The sequence below is a fragment of the Carassius gibelio genome, chromosome A7, assembly GCF_023724105.1.
Source record: "Carassius gibelio isolate Cgi1373 ecotype wild population from Czech Republic chromosome A7, carGib1.2-hapl.c, whole genome shotgun sequence".
NCBI classification, from domain to species: Eukaryota; Metazoa; Chordata; class Actinopteri; order Cypriniformes; family Cyprinidae; genus Carassius; species Carassius gibelio.
In genome coordinates this window covers 12,318,557-12,335,404 of record NC_068377.1, presented here as the reverse complement: position 1 = coordinate 12,335,404, position 16,848 = coordinate 12,318,557, and the positions used below count along the sequence as shown (strand labels likewise).

General features: G+C 41.1%; 1 protein-coding gene across 3 annotated transcripts; it reads left to right on the top strand.

Moving 5' to 3' along the window:
* The first annotated feature begins 568 nt into the window (after nucleotides 1-568).
* Nucleotides 569-16,577, top strand: LOC128017750 (myocardial zonula adherens protein-like). Of its 3 annotated transcripts, none has more exons than XM_052603231.1 (14): nucleotides 570-1,171; nucleotides 1,950-2,024; nucleotides 9,210-9,305; nucleotides 11,803-11,922; nucleotides 12,049-12,141; nucleotides 12,547-12,660; nucleotides 12,881-13,033; nucleotides 13,407-13,532; nucleotides 13,913-14,041; nucleotides 14,123-14,217; nucleotides 14,975-15,080; nucleotides 15,232-15,315; nucleotides 15,648-15,709; nucleotides 15,799-16,577. In XM_052603231.1, exons 1-14 carry the CDS (start codon nucleotides 1,103-1,105, stop codon nucleotides 16,121-16,123), a joined length of 1,647 nt encoding a protein of 548 aa, XP_052459191.1. In that variant the 5' UTR covers nucleotides 570-1,102; the 3' UTR covers nucleotides 16,124-16,577. The 3 variants fall into 3 exon arrangements, with proteins under 3 accessions (XP_052459192.1, XP_052459191.1, XP_052459190.1); XM_052603230.1 differs by having other exon boundaries at nucleotides 573-1,171; nucleotides 15,603-15,709; XM_052603232.1 differs by lacking the exon at nucleotides 9,210-9,305 and having other exon boundaries at nucleotides 569-1,171; nucleotides 15,603-15,709.
* Nucleotides 16,578-16,848: the final 271 nt, after the last annotated feature.

Sequence of the window (16,848 nt, the reverse complement as noted above, 5' to 3'; positions counted from 1 at the left end):
CTTATTAATAGTTTATAAGGTAGTTGTTAAGTTTAGGGTATTGGGTAGGATTATAGATGTCATGCATTATATGTACTTTATAAGCACTAATAAAAAGGCCAATACGTTAATAATAGGCATGCTAATAAGCAACTAGTTATTAGTTAGAATTGGACCCTATACTAAAGTGTTACCTAAAAAATGATTTGCTAAAGCTGGAGAGATGCTAACTAAGCCTTGCCTCTAGTCTATAAATATCTATAAAACCTGCATGATTTGCATGAAAAAAAACATTAATACTTTACCTCAAGCCTTTATGTATACGTAATGCACCTTATAATGCAATGTATGATCTATGAAAAAAAAACACAAAAACAGAGATGTTTCTCAAAATGTCTTTTTTTTCACGGATTAATAAAAGTCAAACACGTTTGGAATGACATGAGGGTGACTAAATGATAACAGAAGTATTTTTTCTTTCTGTTTGTTCCCACTTCTCATATTTAGTCAGTGTTATGAACCGGTTACCAAATTAAATTCACTTTAAATCCACAACAATTATTCTAAGCGTAATAACACAAGCTACACTACAATCAAAAGTGAGGAAACCGGCCTTAGGTGTGACGCCTTCCTGTGTAGAAATGGAGAGGGCTCCACCCCAGTGCCATCAACCCCACCCCACGAAAACAGCCAGCTACAGGTAGGTGGGAGCTGAAGAACTCACACAGGTGAAATGTTGCTCAACAGGTCTGATGGGAAACAATGCTTACGTACAGTAGCCAGCAGAGATACTGAAAGCCTGACAGCTCATTCTCTCTCAGTGAGGACGAGTGTGTATGGGACGCTGTCACTCTGGAGCTGTCTGCACACTGGAGGGCTGTGTTTCTCTTGACCTCTGCACATTGGAATACTGAGCCTCTATTTCCCTCCCTTTCTGTCTCCGGTCTCATCCGGGGGAAGGAATTCTGCCAGAGCTGTTGAAGGGAGCTTTTTTTCCATTCTTCCCCTCTTTCACACAAACACACACACGGGTTTCTCCTCCTTTGGTGTGTAGCCTGCGGTGGTGAGGGCAGACATTTATACTGTTTTTGTGGATGTGTTGGTTGGACAGTGCAAAGTAGACATGCTGCAAAATGGCAGGGCTGGTGCCATCAGCACCACAACCACCACTGAGTTACCAGACCTCAATAAGGTAGGAAACACTCACTCACGTTTTCTTACTTTTTTGAACTTTGTTTCCTTGCGAATGTCTGATTAAAACTGATTCTCAGTAAGAGTGTTCGTTTGCCTATGTTTGGTTCAGTTTCTGTCCTCTTGTGTCCTTGTGTCTCTCGGCTGTCACTTATGTCACTCTAATGGGGCGTCTATATCAGAGCTAACCAGACGTTGTTGATGTGTGCGAGACAGAGTTGTGTTATTCAGAGAGGGGCCTGTAATAAGAGCCACCGTCCCGGAAGGCAGGGCCCTGTCATGTTTATTTTATAAGGGCCTGGCGCTCAACCACTGTTGCTGCGGTCAGCTGCCATTCAGAGACATTCTTACTCCTAATCAACTGACACCATCTCAGATGGCGCTAAGATGGCAGAGAGGGCATCAAACCACTGAGAACCACATTTTTGACTGTAGTAGTTGTTGATTTGAATTGAATAGACGGCCACATCTGAAGTGGTTAATCATTGAAGTTTATGCGCGGTCATATTTCACTACAGTTTTGTTATTCTATCTGTCTCAGTGATAAAAATCACTTCGAGCAGCTTGTTTTTTTTTCTCATGCTCGACATTTCTCGTAATAGATTATCCTTGACATAACTTTACGTTTTTGTTTTGGTTTCAGTGAAATTGCTCCCATTTTCTCCTGAGATAACAATCACCCCGATTGTCTGCTTCATTAAACTAAGATTGGGACTAATCATTGTTTGTTTGTCTGTTTATTTTTTGCATCTGCTGTGTTTATGTGTGACGTCCACCAGAGGAGACTCAGGCGTCTCAGATTAACCCTCCGGCCTGAGGACAGTCCTAAAACTCAGAATGAATCTGCCAGCTCTGTAAGTATCACATTTTTAAGTAAACTTCTTGCAGCCAGACAGATGGGCGCAAGCCATCTCTTTCCGTCATAAATAACAGTCTTCCTCTTTTCGCTGACTTCACACAGTCCTCAATCTGTTTGGCTAGTACCACAAATGGCATGATGGCCTGATAACAGGATAAGATCGACAAGATAAAATAAATGACTGATTTCTTTAGGTTATGACACGTCAGCTAGAGATGATCTCGATCCAAGGTCCCTGAAAGTGCTGAAAGTCTATATGACATTTTCAGCAATTTAAATATATTGAACTTTTTATTCCAAAAGTTTTTTTGCACTTTTTATAATACCGTTTTGTAAACTGTTTTAATGATTTACAGTTTCAATATTTTTACTGTATTTTTCGATCAAATAAATGATGCCTTGGTGAGCATTAAAAACATTTTAAAAATCTTACTGGGCTGCAAACATTTGAATGGTAGCGTGAAATGTATTTCTTTATATTTACATTGTATAGGCTATATGACAAGATGATTGACAAAAGGGATCAAAAAATAAAAACAATAATAATAATTATAGGGTTTAATTAAAGGATTTACCTTTAGCCTTACTTTTTAAGCATGTGAAAGATGGAATTCCAGAAAGAAATTTCAGGAAATTTTCAACATTGTTTTGTCTGTGAATGTTGGGTCATTGTTTCAGAGAGAAAAATCAGAGACTGTTTCCTTCTTTTTGGTCTGACACTTGGTTTGTGCATCATAGGTCCATACTGCCTAGCCTGTAACATGTCACACATCTTTACTGATAAAAAAAACGTGCAGATATGCCTGCATTCTTGGAACTGCATGCAAAGAATTCATAGTTAAATGCCACTTTACTTACTGCAACAATATGTTTAGAAGGAAGTTAGGGGAAGTCATGCAGATTAGGGATACACCGATACCACTTTTTTCAGAATGAGTCCGATACCGATGTTTTCATTTTTGGTATTCACAAACACCGATACCGAAACTGATACCTGTATTTTCACAGCATGTCTTTTTCCTTAGTTTTGTTTGTTTGTTTATTTGTTTTGTTTTTACAAATATTGGGTACAGAGACTCAGAAAATCACTCTGGATCCCTCACATCCAAGTCACCCCATCTTTGAACTTTTGCCATCTGGTTGGCGCCTCAGAGCCGCAAATACCAAAACAGCAAGGCACAAGAACAGTTTCTTCCCCCAGGCAATCTACCTCATGAACAGTTAAATGTTCCCTACTTATGCTTATAAATATCCTAATATTTATTTGTTACCCCTCCATCCTAGAACCTTCCTGCATCTCACTCAATCCTATCCCAGTATCATTTATAGCACAATTGTTTATACATTATTTATTTGCCAATTTGTAATTCTCCTTTTTTTTTTTTTTTTTTCTGTGTGCTGTTGTCTCTGTGTACTGGAAGCTTATGTCACTAAAACAAATTCCTTGTATGCGCAAGCATACTTGGCAATAAAGCTCTTTCTGATTCTGATAAAGCTCTTTCTGAGACAAAAGAAAAAGAAGAAGAAAGTTAGCAAACAGATATTTCCTTCAGTTATTTCCACAATTAATTATACCTGTTAAAATGTATTGTATAAGCTTGTGTTACTTTCACTGTTCATTTAAATGGGGAATTAGAGCTCCATTGCAGCAGCTCAATGCTGTAATGAAGGGAACCACTCCTTATACTTTATACGAGTACGCCCATACTATTTCGTGATCTAATAAGCGTCACGCGAACTGAATGGAGACCCTCGCGAACGAATAAAAAACATAATTTTAGAGCAAGCTAAACATGCGAAGCGAAGCGCGCAAAAGTTTGCATTGGTGCAGAAGACATTTCCAGCCTAGCGCATTTCACACAGTCTTCTAGTTTCACTTTTGCTGTAATCATGTATGCTTCACGTGTAATATAAATGTTGTTTATAGTGAATGCTCCTTTAATTTTGTTGTGAGCTCAAAATCATGAGTAATCATTTGGAAAAACTCAATGTCACCCTGTTCTTCCTTTAATGTGATTGGCCATGGGAGGAATTCTGCCTAGCAACAAGAGAAAAAAAGCACAGATTGGTGGGTTACAAAATTCATCCTTTTGGTCTGTTTGGTTGCTGAACTACATTTCAAGAGGAAGTTTTTCTTCGTGTACTATATTTGGTGACTACAATTATGTAGATATAAAGTCGTTTTGCATGATTTCTACTAGTGAAATATGTTAATTTAAATCCTTGTGGTATGTGATTTTGAGATGATTATTGAAACGACAACTATTTGATGAAGTGGCCAATCGTTTTCCTTTGAGAGAAAGAAGATGGCAGCTAAAGTTACTGCTTAACTCGTTAGACCCACTGAAAACCCTAATAAGTTGACTGAACTAAATTGATTGAGTAAACTTGTTGCCTCAGTTTAATTGAGTAATGGAGTCTCCCAAAACTTACATATTTAAGTTTATTTAACTTGACAGTTTTCTAAACTGCTTTTGACATATCCGACCGAACTACACACTTTCCAATTACATCTGTGTGAGATATTCAATCGACAAGCTCATCTGCGCAGCCGCGCGCTCAATCCACTCAGCTTATCAGCTCGTGCACATCCGCTATACAGGCATGAATATTGAATGTTTAACATTATATTAATTACTTTCATGCAATTTATAGATATCCTTAATCTCTAATAACTTCATTCTACTCTCTGTAGTTAGTGTGTCTTTTTCTGGTGACAGCTCTGTTCACAGTGTTGGTTTTTGGTATCGGGGCATTTAGTACAGGAGCGGTGCATCCCTAATTCAGATAAATATTCAGACTTACACGAAACAAAGCTCATGAAATTGAGTCACCTGTTTACCAAGGGAGGTAAATTTACATTTAAGCTTGTTTACATGAGTCTGTGTGTCAAATTAATTGGTGTACTTGTCAGTAGTTGCTGTAAGCCTTCTATAGACAGTGGTGTACAGGGAAAGAAGTTAAGAGAGGTGTGTCTGCATGTACATTAGAGGTTTGATCTGCACCTTGGCCTGAAACTTGCACCTCTTGAAGTTCAACTGATATCCACCCTGTTTGGTCTCTGATAGGAGCTGCTTGGGGAACATCATGCTCTTTCACAACCCAGATACTAAATTATAATGGGAATTATAAATCCAGGCCAACTTTGTCAGGTATTGGTAAGGGAGGAACTCAGGTGCAGACAGGGATTCTCAAACAAAGGGTTTATTACAAAGAGGGAAAAACAAAACCCACGAGGGGGAAAACAGGACTAGGGCAAATACAGCAATACTAAATAAGACTGACTCGACAAGATAAACAAAGACTCAAAACAGGAGAACACTGACTACAACTAACACTCACGGTTATACAGGGACTTCAGAGGAACAATCACAAGTGTGGAACACATCTGAGAAACACAGTTGAGGTACAATCACAGGTACAATGAACCGACGCAAGACAGAGCACACTTGGAGACCTAAATAGGGGAAACAATCAAGACACGACAGGTGGCACAGATGGGACAATCAAGACACGACTAGGTTAACAAGGGGGGCGGGGCAAGGGAACGAGACAACACAAGCACATGGCCCAAAGACAAGGCCATGCGCTTGTACACAAAACATGGGTCTGTCATGATCCTGCCTCAAGACTAGGAAAAATCAAGGACACGAGGGCAGAATCATGACAGAACCCCTCCCTTAAGGAGCGGCTTCCAGACGCTCCTCAAGGGAACATCAAACACGGGACATGACTGACATGACAGACTGGGACACAGACACAAACCAACAGGACATGACAAATAACAACAATGGCAAACATGAGTACACAACGGCAGGGTTGGGGTGACAAATCAAAAAAAACAAACAGGGAAGGGGAGGGGGCGGGACCACAAAGTTCATGGGGGACAGACCAGGGCGGGTGGGGTAGGAATCTTAGGAGGACAGGACAAAGGCTGACGACGGGGGGTACGGGCAGGTCTGGGTGGTGAGGGGCGGGGAGGGGTCTCGGAACAACTGACCGGGGACATGACGGGAGCAGACAAGGGACGCGGGGCAACACTTACGGGACGCAGGGCAAGACTTACGGGACGCGGGGAGACGACATCTACTGGACACGGGGGGACAACATCTACTGGACACGGGGGGACAACATCTACTGGACACGGGGGGACCTACGGGACACGGGGCAACATTAACGGGACACGGGGCCACATCAACGGGACTCGGGGAGACATTAACGGGACACGGGGCCACATCAACGGGACACGGGGCCACATCAACGGGACACGGGGCCACATCAACAGGACACGGGGCGACAACAGCTGGACACTTAGGACTTCTGGGGACAGGGTCAGGGGACAAAACAGGACTGACGGGGACTTCTAAAATTTGGACAAGACGGGACAAATAATCAGAAAAGGCTTTAGCAGCCAGGACAATTGGCATCTCCTTACGAGATGAGACAGACTGTACAAGAGTCTTTGCTGCAGAGTCGGCCGCGGCTCTCTCCTCCGCTCTCACGACTGCAGCTCTCTTCTTTGCCGGCTCGGGCACGCTCACCGCTGCTGGCTCGGGCACGCTCACCGCTGCTGGCTCGGGCACGCCCACCGCTGCTGGCTCGGGCACGCCAGCTCTCACCGCTGCTGGCACGGGCACGCCAGCTCTCTCCCCTGCTGGCACGGGCACGCCAACGCTCTCCGCTGCTGGCACGGGCACGCTCACCGCTGCTGGCTCGGGAGGAGACAGGGTCACAGGACCGGCAGGCCCCTTCTTCCTCTTCCTCCTCGGGCGCGGTGCAGAGGCTACAGCTGGGTCAGAGGCGGGTTGGGGGAGTTTGGTCTCGGACAGGGCAGACTCGGACGCCGAAGACTCTGAAGCCGACTCCCATGAAAACCGTCTCCCTCGCTTGTTGGGGAGACTGACGGTAGTGGGAGGTGCCTCAGGACTCTGGGGGGAACTTGCCTGATCCCCCAGGGTTGCCACGGCCAGGACACGACCCTCTGGGACCGTGGGCAGCTGGGTAGGTGGGGACCTCTGGGGCTCCTCCTCTCGCCCGCTCGCTCCGGAACGACCTCCCCTGGTCCCCCGGAACACCACAAGGCGAGAGCCCTCAAAACAATCTCGCTGGCTGGCTGATGCCATCCAGCATTGCCTCCTGTCTGCTGAGTTCCTTTGTGGTCGGTTCATTCTGTCAGGTATTGGTAAGGGAGGAACTCAGGTGCAGACAGGGATTCTCAAACAAAGGGTTTATTACAAAGAGGGAAAAACAAAACCCACGAGGGGGAAAACAGGACTAGGGCAAATACAGCAATACTAAATAAGACTGACTCGACAAGATAAACAAAGACTCAAAACAGGAGAACACTGACTACAACTAACACTCACGGTTATACAGGGACTTCAGAGGAACAATCACAAGTGTGGAACACATCTGAGAAACACAGTTGAGGTACAATCACAGGTACAATGAACCGACGCAAGACAGAGCACACTTGGAGACCTAAATAGGGGAAACAATCAAGACACGACAGGTGGCACAGATGGGACAATCAAGACACGACTAGGTTAACAAGGGGGGCGGGGCAAGGGAACGAGACAACACAAGCACATGGCCCAAAGACAAGGCCATGCGCTTGTACACAAAACATGGGTCTGTCATGATCCTGCCTCAAGACTAGGAAAAATCAAGGACACGAGGGCAGAATCATGACAAACTTAAAACTGTTGATGGCTTTATCAGTGTCTGTCTGATGGGAAGGGCAAGCTGTGGCCATTTTTCCGTGTGCAGCATCGATACACCAAACCCAGGCCTGCCCGATGAAGAACTGGCCCGTTCTGCTAATGAGAAATTCACCCTAACCCTAAAGTGAGGGTATAAGACTAGACTACGATCACACTACGCTACCCACACAGATTTTGCACTGACTTCAAATTTGTCACACAAATTTGCCAACAGAATGGGGCTTCATTTGAAAGTGACCTTTTTGTGAGTGGTACTCAAGGGTAGCTGGATCAACACCTCTCACTGCATGCAAACAGATGTAGCCTACTGTTCTTTAAAACACAGGTGCTAGACTTGAGTTTACACCCTTGAGTATATCTTTATACTACAACAATAGAACTCATTGAATAGTGCTCAATTCAATCAGTAATATTACATGAGCAATGTAGAATATGAAATAGGGAAAACGATAAATTTTATTTTACAATTTTATGATTTATTAACTTTTTAAGCATCTGCATTTTAATGGATGCACAAAATTTGTAATCTTTTAATATGTTAATTTGTGAATTAAATTGTGGGTTTTGGAGCAACAAGAGGCTTAGAAATTAATGACAGAACTGTCTCTTTTTTTTCTTTTCTTTTTTGGTGAACTATCCCTTTAATATTTTATTATCAAGTAACCATTTTTTAACAGCAATAAAGCTTCACTGTAATATCAGGATGACCACCCCAGAAGGTTAATTCATTTGTTAGATTTATTTGGCTAAATGATATTCCCAAAATGACTCACAAATATTTCTACACATTACTCTACACATAAGGTCAAAATCAGAGGTCCGGTTTTCAACATTTTAAAATGACTCTCCCCTGTTTGAATACCTCATATTTAGTCTGATGGGTTGTGTTTTGTAGATTATCTGTCAAATTCAGTGAAGCCCAGGTCAGAACGCCATGAAGAACACTGGCATCATTGTTTTGTCTTATCTCCACCCACTCCCACATGTTGATCCCCTTCAGTCGGAATCAGACAGAGACATTAATCGTACTTTCTCAACATCTCATTCTATTTTCTAATGAAGAGATATTCTCATATTCACCCTAAAGATTGAGACAGAATTCAGTCTCTGTCAGTGAGGAAGCTGTTGCTCTGTGCTTTGTTTTGGAGAGGAGCGCTGAGGAGGTGTGGTCATGACATGAATGAGATTACAGTTCTGAGAAACTATGCCTTGAGAAGAGAAAGGGGAATACCACAGAGTGTGATCACAGCTGGACTTCATCAGTGTTGGTCCACCTCAGTACGATGTGAAAATTGCAAACATGTAAGAGTTGGAATATGGTTTCTGCCAAGAGCAAAACCTCTGATAATGCCTTTTCCTCAACAATGTGTAACACTGGTTTGCTAAGTATCACCGGAGCATTAACATGTCTGAAAATTTTGATAAGACCTATAAAAATAAAATATTTTATATCACAGGGCGAGAAACTGGTTAATGGTTCCTGGAAAAATAAAAATGGGCTCATGCAGAGAGAAAGGCCCCCTGGGAGAGAATCACCTCAACAAGAAGACAAGGTATGAATGTTTCTGAGAACACAAACAAACACAAACTACTATTACCCATGCTTATGCAAAGATTTATTTCAAATAAATGCTGTTCTTTGGAACTTTCTATTCATCTGAGAAACTTAAATATATATATATATATATATATATATATATATATATATATATATATATATATATATATATATATATATATAAAGCAACATTGATAATAAGAAAAAAGATTTCTTGAGCACCAAACGACATATTAGAATAATTTCTGAAGGATCATGTCACACTGAAGACTAGAGTGATGTTCAGCTTTTGAATCAGGAATACATACAAATGACTCGGTGGGCAACCAGGCGGAGACGTTACCCCTTCTAAGGCTTTCTTGACCTTCAATTCGATCTCCCATAAGAGAGTAGAGATGACAACTTTCTCAGGTAAAATACACTCGGAAGTGACCGCACGTTCAGATGGATCAGAAATACAAGATAAAGAGTCAGGTTTGATGTTTTTAGACCCTGGGCGGTACGAGAGAGCAAAATCAAAACGTCCGAAAAAAAGAGCCCACCGAGCCTGCCTGGAGTTGAGTCTTTTAGCTGATCTGATGTATTCAAGATTCTTATGGTCGGTCCAAACGATAAAAGGTACCCCAGAACCCTCTAACCACTGACGCCACTCCTCCAACGCTAACTTAACTGCCAACAACTCTGTTACCAATGACATAATTATGTTCGGCAGATGATAGTCGATGAGAAAAGAACGCGCAGGGATGCATCTTATCGTCTGAAGTTGTGAATGAAACGCCGGTAAAAATTGGCGAACCCCAGAAACCGCTGTAGGGCCAGGAACCGCTGTACGGCAATCTGGACCTGGCCAATCTACCACAGCCTTAACCTTGTCACGGTCCATGAGCACTCCCTCAGAATAGATGATGTACCCTAGGAAGGGAACAGACTGTGCATGAAATGAGCATTTCTCCGCCTTGACAAAAAGCCCATTCTCTAAGATTCTCTGGAGCACTCATCTGACGTGTTGAACGTGTTCCTGGAGAGACGAAGAGAAAATCATGTCCTCCCTCTCAGGAACAGAAAGAGAGTAAAGTTTGCCCTTAGGAGGAGTCTTACCTGGTCATTGGAACGATGCAGAGAGAGAGAAGCAGCACGGGACTTACTGAACACTTCCTTCAGGTTTAGATACTCCACGTGCACATTAGACAAATCTACTGCCTTACTCTGAAACACAGAACCAGACACAGAGGGACAGGCAGACACTAAACAGGATTCATGACAGTGGTTACTCCATGTGGAAATTGTGTTAGTGCACCAGTCAACCCGGGGGTTGTGTTTAGAGAGCCTCGGGTGTCCCAAAACCATTGGTGCAAGTGGTGAGTCCATGAGGATAAATGAGAGGGTTTCAGTGTGATTACCAGAAGTGATGAGGTTGATACTTTCAGTGGAATGAGTAAACCGGGGAAGTTCTTGTCCATTGAGTGCATTGACGCTGATCTGGTGCGAGAGGGGAGTGATGGGGATCTGAAGTTATTATATTTCACAATATAAATTTTTGTTGTTATTGTTGTTTATGATCAAATAAATGCACATATGTATGTATAATATATATACAGTATATATGTATAGGCTTATTTACCAACCTAAAATGTTAAATGATAGTAGACACAGTATTTCAGTAAAAGCTTGATTGTTTTTTTGTCACCCGGTTATATTAATTGTATCTGTGTTAGTGTTGTAGCTTAAAACACAGGTGCTGGTTTTGCAATAGATATTTGAGTTCAGTGCGTTATTGTTTGCAAAGCAAGCATGAGCTGAAGGGTATCTGTACAGTATGGCTTCAGGGCTTTCTTTGCACAGTAAAATGCTTGTTCACTTATTAAACATATCACAAAAGAGTTTTCTCAAGGCATGCAAAACATGAAAAATGACTCATTTAGACACTAAATCTTAAGCTGGACCCAGTGTAAAAAGGTCCCAGAATCCTGCTGCAGAACCAGACTAAATCGTAAGGCCATTGATCCCCATCGCTGTGCCCTTGAGCGAGATCTTCTCACCTGTAGTTGGGGTTTGCTATTGTGACAGCTTTTTCACTTAGCTTTCCTTCCTCCTTGGCATTGGCAAGAAAGAAATATTTTCTCTGTGTACTTTCCCTGTCTAATGTTAACACAACAGCATTCCAAGTTTCAAGTTCCTTTTCATATATTCATGGTGAACCTGAAGATACTGTATAAAAGAGTGTTTTTATTCTTTCCGACTGGCATGCAGAAATACGACACCCTCGCTCAGGACCATTCTGACTGTCTGCATCCCAACCTCTCTTTGTGAACACTCAGCAGCAATGCTTAAAATACATGTGTCGCTCGCAAATATACTCTATCAATCTCACTCTAATTTTGCAACCAGGAAGTTCAAAAAGACAAACACACAGCTGTAAACACAAGTGTCACACTCTCCTTTTAAACACATTCACAAGCTGAAATCTGAACCCTATGGTCCTATTTCCTCAGCCCCCCATGACCAATGGCATCGATCGGGAACAGAGCACAGGCACCAGCCACCAACAGGAAGTGATGGCACGCGAGTTGTCTGTCAGTCACCTGAGGGATGAGATGAGGTACATCAGAGAGGTACGTGCAGAGACTTTTCCTAAATGTGACTTGCAACTAGAAGACTAGTTATTGCTTAACTAATTAGCAGATACTTGATGCTATTCAGCAAGCAGACAACTTATAACCATCCTTCTTATCTTAAAGGTACGTGACTCTTTGGAAAAAGTCAGAGAGCGGATGTATGGCCAGTTTGGAGGGATGCAGCAGTCGGTGCAAACATTAACTCAGGAATTAAAGGTGAGCAAAACACAGCATGACAAATGTTTCAGGAAGGAATAATGCACCAGTCACCATATATATATATATATATATATATATATATATATATATAAAGTGCTTTGAGTAAACTACAGGGCTTTTGCACAAAAGACTTTGGCCTGATTTGCAGTGCACATTTCTGTGTGATTTTGTTGCAGTCGTGTTTGTATGAAACAAGAATATCCACAGAGTGATACAAGAGACATGAAAGCAAGGCCTTATTTCAGTTACCAGCATGTTCTAGTTAACCAATCAGTATTCCAGAGAGCTGTGTGATAACACCTATGAATATTATCTACCACAAAACCTTTCCGTCAGGCTTCATAAAAATACATTTTATAGTGGTATGACAAGTTCCCAATGTGCTGACTGTGTTTGTCCCAGGCAGCCAATTCTCATAAGCGTTACCTGGAATCAGAGGTGAGGACGAGAACGGGAGCTATGGAGAGCTTTGACCACATGAACAGCTCCCTCATATCTGCAAACATTGATCTACAGGTACACCATCAGTGTGGTCACTGCCAGCTGACAAAGGCTTTCTGTTCAGAAAAACTCTTCACATTGTGTTTGAACACGCTTAGACTGGTCAACATTTAAATGTCACTTTCTTTTTTTTACTGCCAGCATACACATGCTTTTAGAAAGTAACTTTATATTTGTCCCTATGATTGATATAATGCTTATGTGCTGCTGCTGCTGTTGATGATGGCTGTTTTAGAAATCATTGCTGGAAAGCTGTCAAAATCGTGTGGGGAACAGAGATGAGATGAAAGCTCTTCGCAGCTCGCTGGAGAAGACAGAGGAAAAACTGAAGGAAACGGAAAGACAGCTAGCAGCAGCACAGGCTGAAAACCAGTCTCTCAAAAATCAGGTGCACCCACAGACACATATTACACAGCACTTTTACTATTGTGCAGACCCTTCATGTTACAGACATCATAATACCATGTTCCTTTTCGTTAGTGAAACATTCTCTTCAAATACAGAGAATAATTTCATGGTAGATAATGGAGATCTAACTAAAACTACTACTACTACTACTAAAATGTTCTTCACACTAAGAAAAATACTGGTTCAGTGAAAGGGTAGCCAGCATTGCTGGGAAAACCTTATTTCTTTGAAACCTTTCATTTTAAGCGTTTACTGTTCATGGGATATTTGTGTTCAAAAGTTATAAGTGTCAATTCTTTACATAAATAGCATGGTTTTTCACATGTGACAGCTAAAATGCTTTTTGGATGTAGGTCGAGACTTCTCAGGAGGCCAAGACTCAAGCTTTGAAAGAGTTGAGTGCTCAGCTACAGAGGGAATATGAGGAACAGCTGCAAGAACAGCAGAGGAAGTACAGAGAGGAGATAGAAGCTCTGCAGGTACAGATGTAACCGAACAAACAGACACTCACTCACAATGTCTTACAGTCCAACTAGCTCAACAAGAGCTGCACTGCATGCTAATGTTTAAAATGCATTCACTTTAATGTCTGTGACTTTTGAGAGATTCTAATAACTACAGACACACTGTAAAAAAAGACTACATTTGTGTTATACTTCACACGCAGGGCGTAAGGATTCCAATCTCATAACAGGAAACATCTGTAGTTATTCACCAGGGAAGAGAGAAAAATGTTGACATTTTTTTTCCTAAGTAAGGGTGCCATCTAGTGGTGAAAGTGGAGATTTCAGAGAGAATGATGACGAAGACTGATGATCAGAGACAAATAAATGACTAGTTTTGACCTTTATGTTCACAGGCACAGCTTGATGACTACATGAGGAGGCTTGAGGAGGCCGAGAGGAACGCTCAGATAGCTGAGGCAAAGATCGCTGAAAGAGATCAAAGAATTGCAGAGGTTGAGAGGCTACTAAACTGCATGGCTCAGGTAAATAATATCAGTTGGCTCAGCCTTTGCCTGTTACTTCTGAAGGAAACTTTTTATACAGCACTTCTCTCTTTATAACAGGAGAAGGGTGACCTGATAAAAAAGCTTTGTGAATGTGAACAACGCTTGCATGGAATGGACCAAACTGACAATGCAGACAAAGCTGTGGCCAAACAGTAAGACATTTAATGTTTACCTAAACTATACTAAGTTTGCATCTGAAACCAGTGGGGATGTCATATTTCCTTAATTCAGAATGGTTTCAGTGGATAGTTTAAGATCTATAATATCCAGACACCATATAATAAGTATAAGTAGGGCAAAGAAATATAATGCATGAATTTCAGCAATTGATAGTTGCTTTTTAATGCGTTAAAATAAACTGTCTTACATGTTCCTTACATCCTTGATACCTGATAGAGGACTGACAGAGACAGAAACATCACCAAACACAAGCATGGCTAAATGGCACATTTATTGTAATGGGTTTGTGTGAAAATTGTTTAAGGTTCACTGAAATTAAAAGTAGCTATAATATTTTCGATGTTATGTAATAATTAATAATCGATAAATAAGAAATAGTCTAGTAATGATGAATGGCTATAATTACTGGTCTTATTCCCAGAATCAGTTATACTGGCCTTCATTTACAGTATTTAGGGTAAAAAAAATATTGTTTTAAAATACATAAATGTGTAGATTCAGTGTGAAAATAATAAATGCATGAATAAATTAAATTTATTAAAAAATATATGTTATGATTAATCACAATTAATTGCAGGAATCTGTCCAAATAATTAGTTTTTAGGTTTGTTTGTTTTTTTCTCTCCCAAAAACTCCCATTAATACTGAACAGTACCCAGTAATACTGAGTTGTATTTTAGTATTTCTTGCATATATTATATAACTCCTAAGCACCATGTTCTTTCTCAGGTCTGAGCAGCTAAAAGTAGAAGCAGCAGAACTGAGAGAGCGAATAAAGCATCTCAACGACATGGTGTTCTCTCAACAGAGGAAGGTTAAGGCCATGATAGAGGAGGTGAGGATTTACAGAGACTGTTTGTTCTGCTAATAAAGAGCTTACGATGTACACAAAAATAATCCAAAACAAAAATTTCCTTTCAAGAAATCCTGACACCATTATTGCAATTCAGTCTTTTTAATTATAAAACAAACAAACAATTCCGCAGGTTGAAACATTGAGAGCAAAAGTTGCACAGAAGGATATGTTCATCGCTGAGCTGCTGGACAGGATTGCCTTAGTGGAATGTGAGGTAAGAACAATGGTTTCCATTTAGCAAGATGTGATTTTTGCATGCCCCTCGTCTTTACCAAATCTAGAAAGGCACAGTGTGACTATTCTGAATGTGACTTTTCTTGAATTCATTGCTGTTCTGTCAGCTGGGCTCTTTTGAGCCCCATTGGTTGTCGCTCAGATTTCTCACACATCTAAACTCAGTCTTTGTCCAATGTCCTCTTTATATGTCTGTGAAATAAATTCTCTACTTAATTTCCCATGCCTATGGTCTGAATCTGTCCTTTGCTTTGCTTCTTCTCCTAGAATAATGAATTAGGAGACAAGTTGAAGTATTTTGTGTCTACACAGAGAGCATCTCAGACTAAAGCAGCCACCCGGGACATTGGAGTTGGCTGTGACCTCCCCATTAGGTAATGAGCGCAAGATCACTTTGCCATAAGAAATGTAAAACGGCTTTTAAGGCCATGCTTTCACTCACATGCTCTCCATGTGTGCATAGATCTGAGGAGCTGCCGTATGTCGCTCCTGTCCAACCCAGCCCCATCTCATCGGCCCTGAGATCCTCTAGCAGACTGGACTATAGTCTTCTTAAATACACTCCTGGCCAGTACAGCTCAATGCTGCTCTCCAGTGTACGTACACAAGAAACTTCAACCAGTCCCACACAAACGGCACCTCTATCTTCAAGTTCTGTTCAGACAAGCCATGAAGACGGGGACTCCAAATCCCCAACAGGCTCAGAAGTGTCCTCTACCAGCAGTCCTAGAGCAAGAACCGGCCCGTCACAGATCTACACTCCTTTTATGAAGCTGATGGAGCTCTAAAATGAACATTGATTGAATGAAGTTTTACTGAAATGGCAGTAGCAGAAGCTTATGGGACATGAAGTATCGTTGTTTTTGTTTTTTTACTGCTTTTGTAACATTACAGTACACAGTATATGTAAATAACCTACTACTCATTCATGCACTCTATGTTGTTTTGTTTATCAAAAAAAAAATTATTTTATGTGATAGCTTTCCATATTTTACAATTATCTATTTATATTTCCATTTTCTGAGACCATGCTTAGATTATTTTCTAAAGGGTATTACACCAAATATTATTTTGTTATATAAAAAACTCAATAATAGGCTCTATATTTGAGAAAATGAATGATGGTAGCTATAAATTGTGATCAAAGCTCATTACATGTCTTGTAACAGACAATGTTTTTTTTTTCTTCAGTGTGTATTAATGTGTTTAAATGGTTATTTTTAATTGTACTAAGAGAATTGTTGACATTAGTGGTCTCGCTCTCTGTTGCACTATTCCCCCTTGAGTTACTGATTCAAAGACTCAAATTCCCCTCATTATGATGACTCATAAAATTCAGAATGCCAGTTTACAAAAAATTAAAAATTAAAAAAGCATTGTTTATAGACCCCCATTGTTCTAGACCGGAGTGCATTAACCAAGCACAGAGTGAAAAATGATGAGAGGAAGCAGGCATCTGTGGTTAATGCACTTTTCTGAAGACTCACTTAAGTTGCCATCTATTATGATGACT

What these genes read in the sequence shown, in the direction of transcription:
- LOC128017750 (XM_052603230.1), top strand. Translation starts at nt 1,103, where the DNA reads ATGCTGCAAAATGGCAGGGCTGGTGCCATCAGCACCACAACCACCACT. An exon ending in GACAAAGCTGTGGCCAAACA is followed by an intron (nt 14,218 to 14,974) that starts GTAAGACATTTA and finishes GTTCTTTCTCAG; the next exon opens with GTCTGAGCAGCTAAAAGTAG. An exon ending in TTGCCTTAGTGGAATGTGAG is followed by an intron (nt 15,316 to 15,602) that starts GTAAGAACAATG and finishes TTCTTCTCCTAG; the next exon opens with AATAATGAATTAGGAGACAA.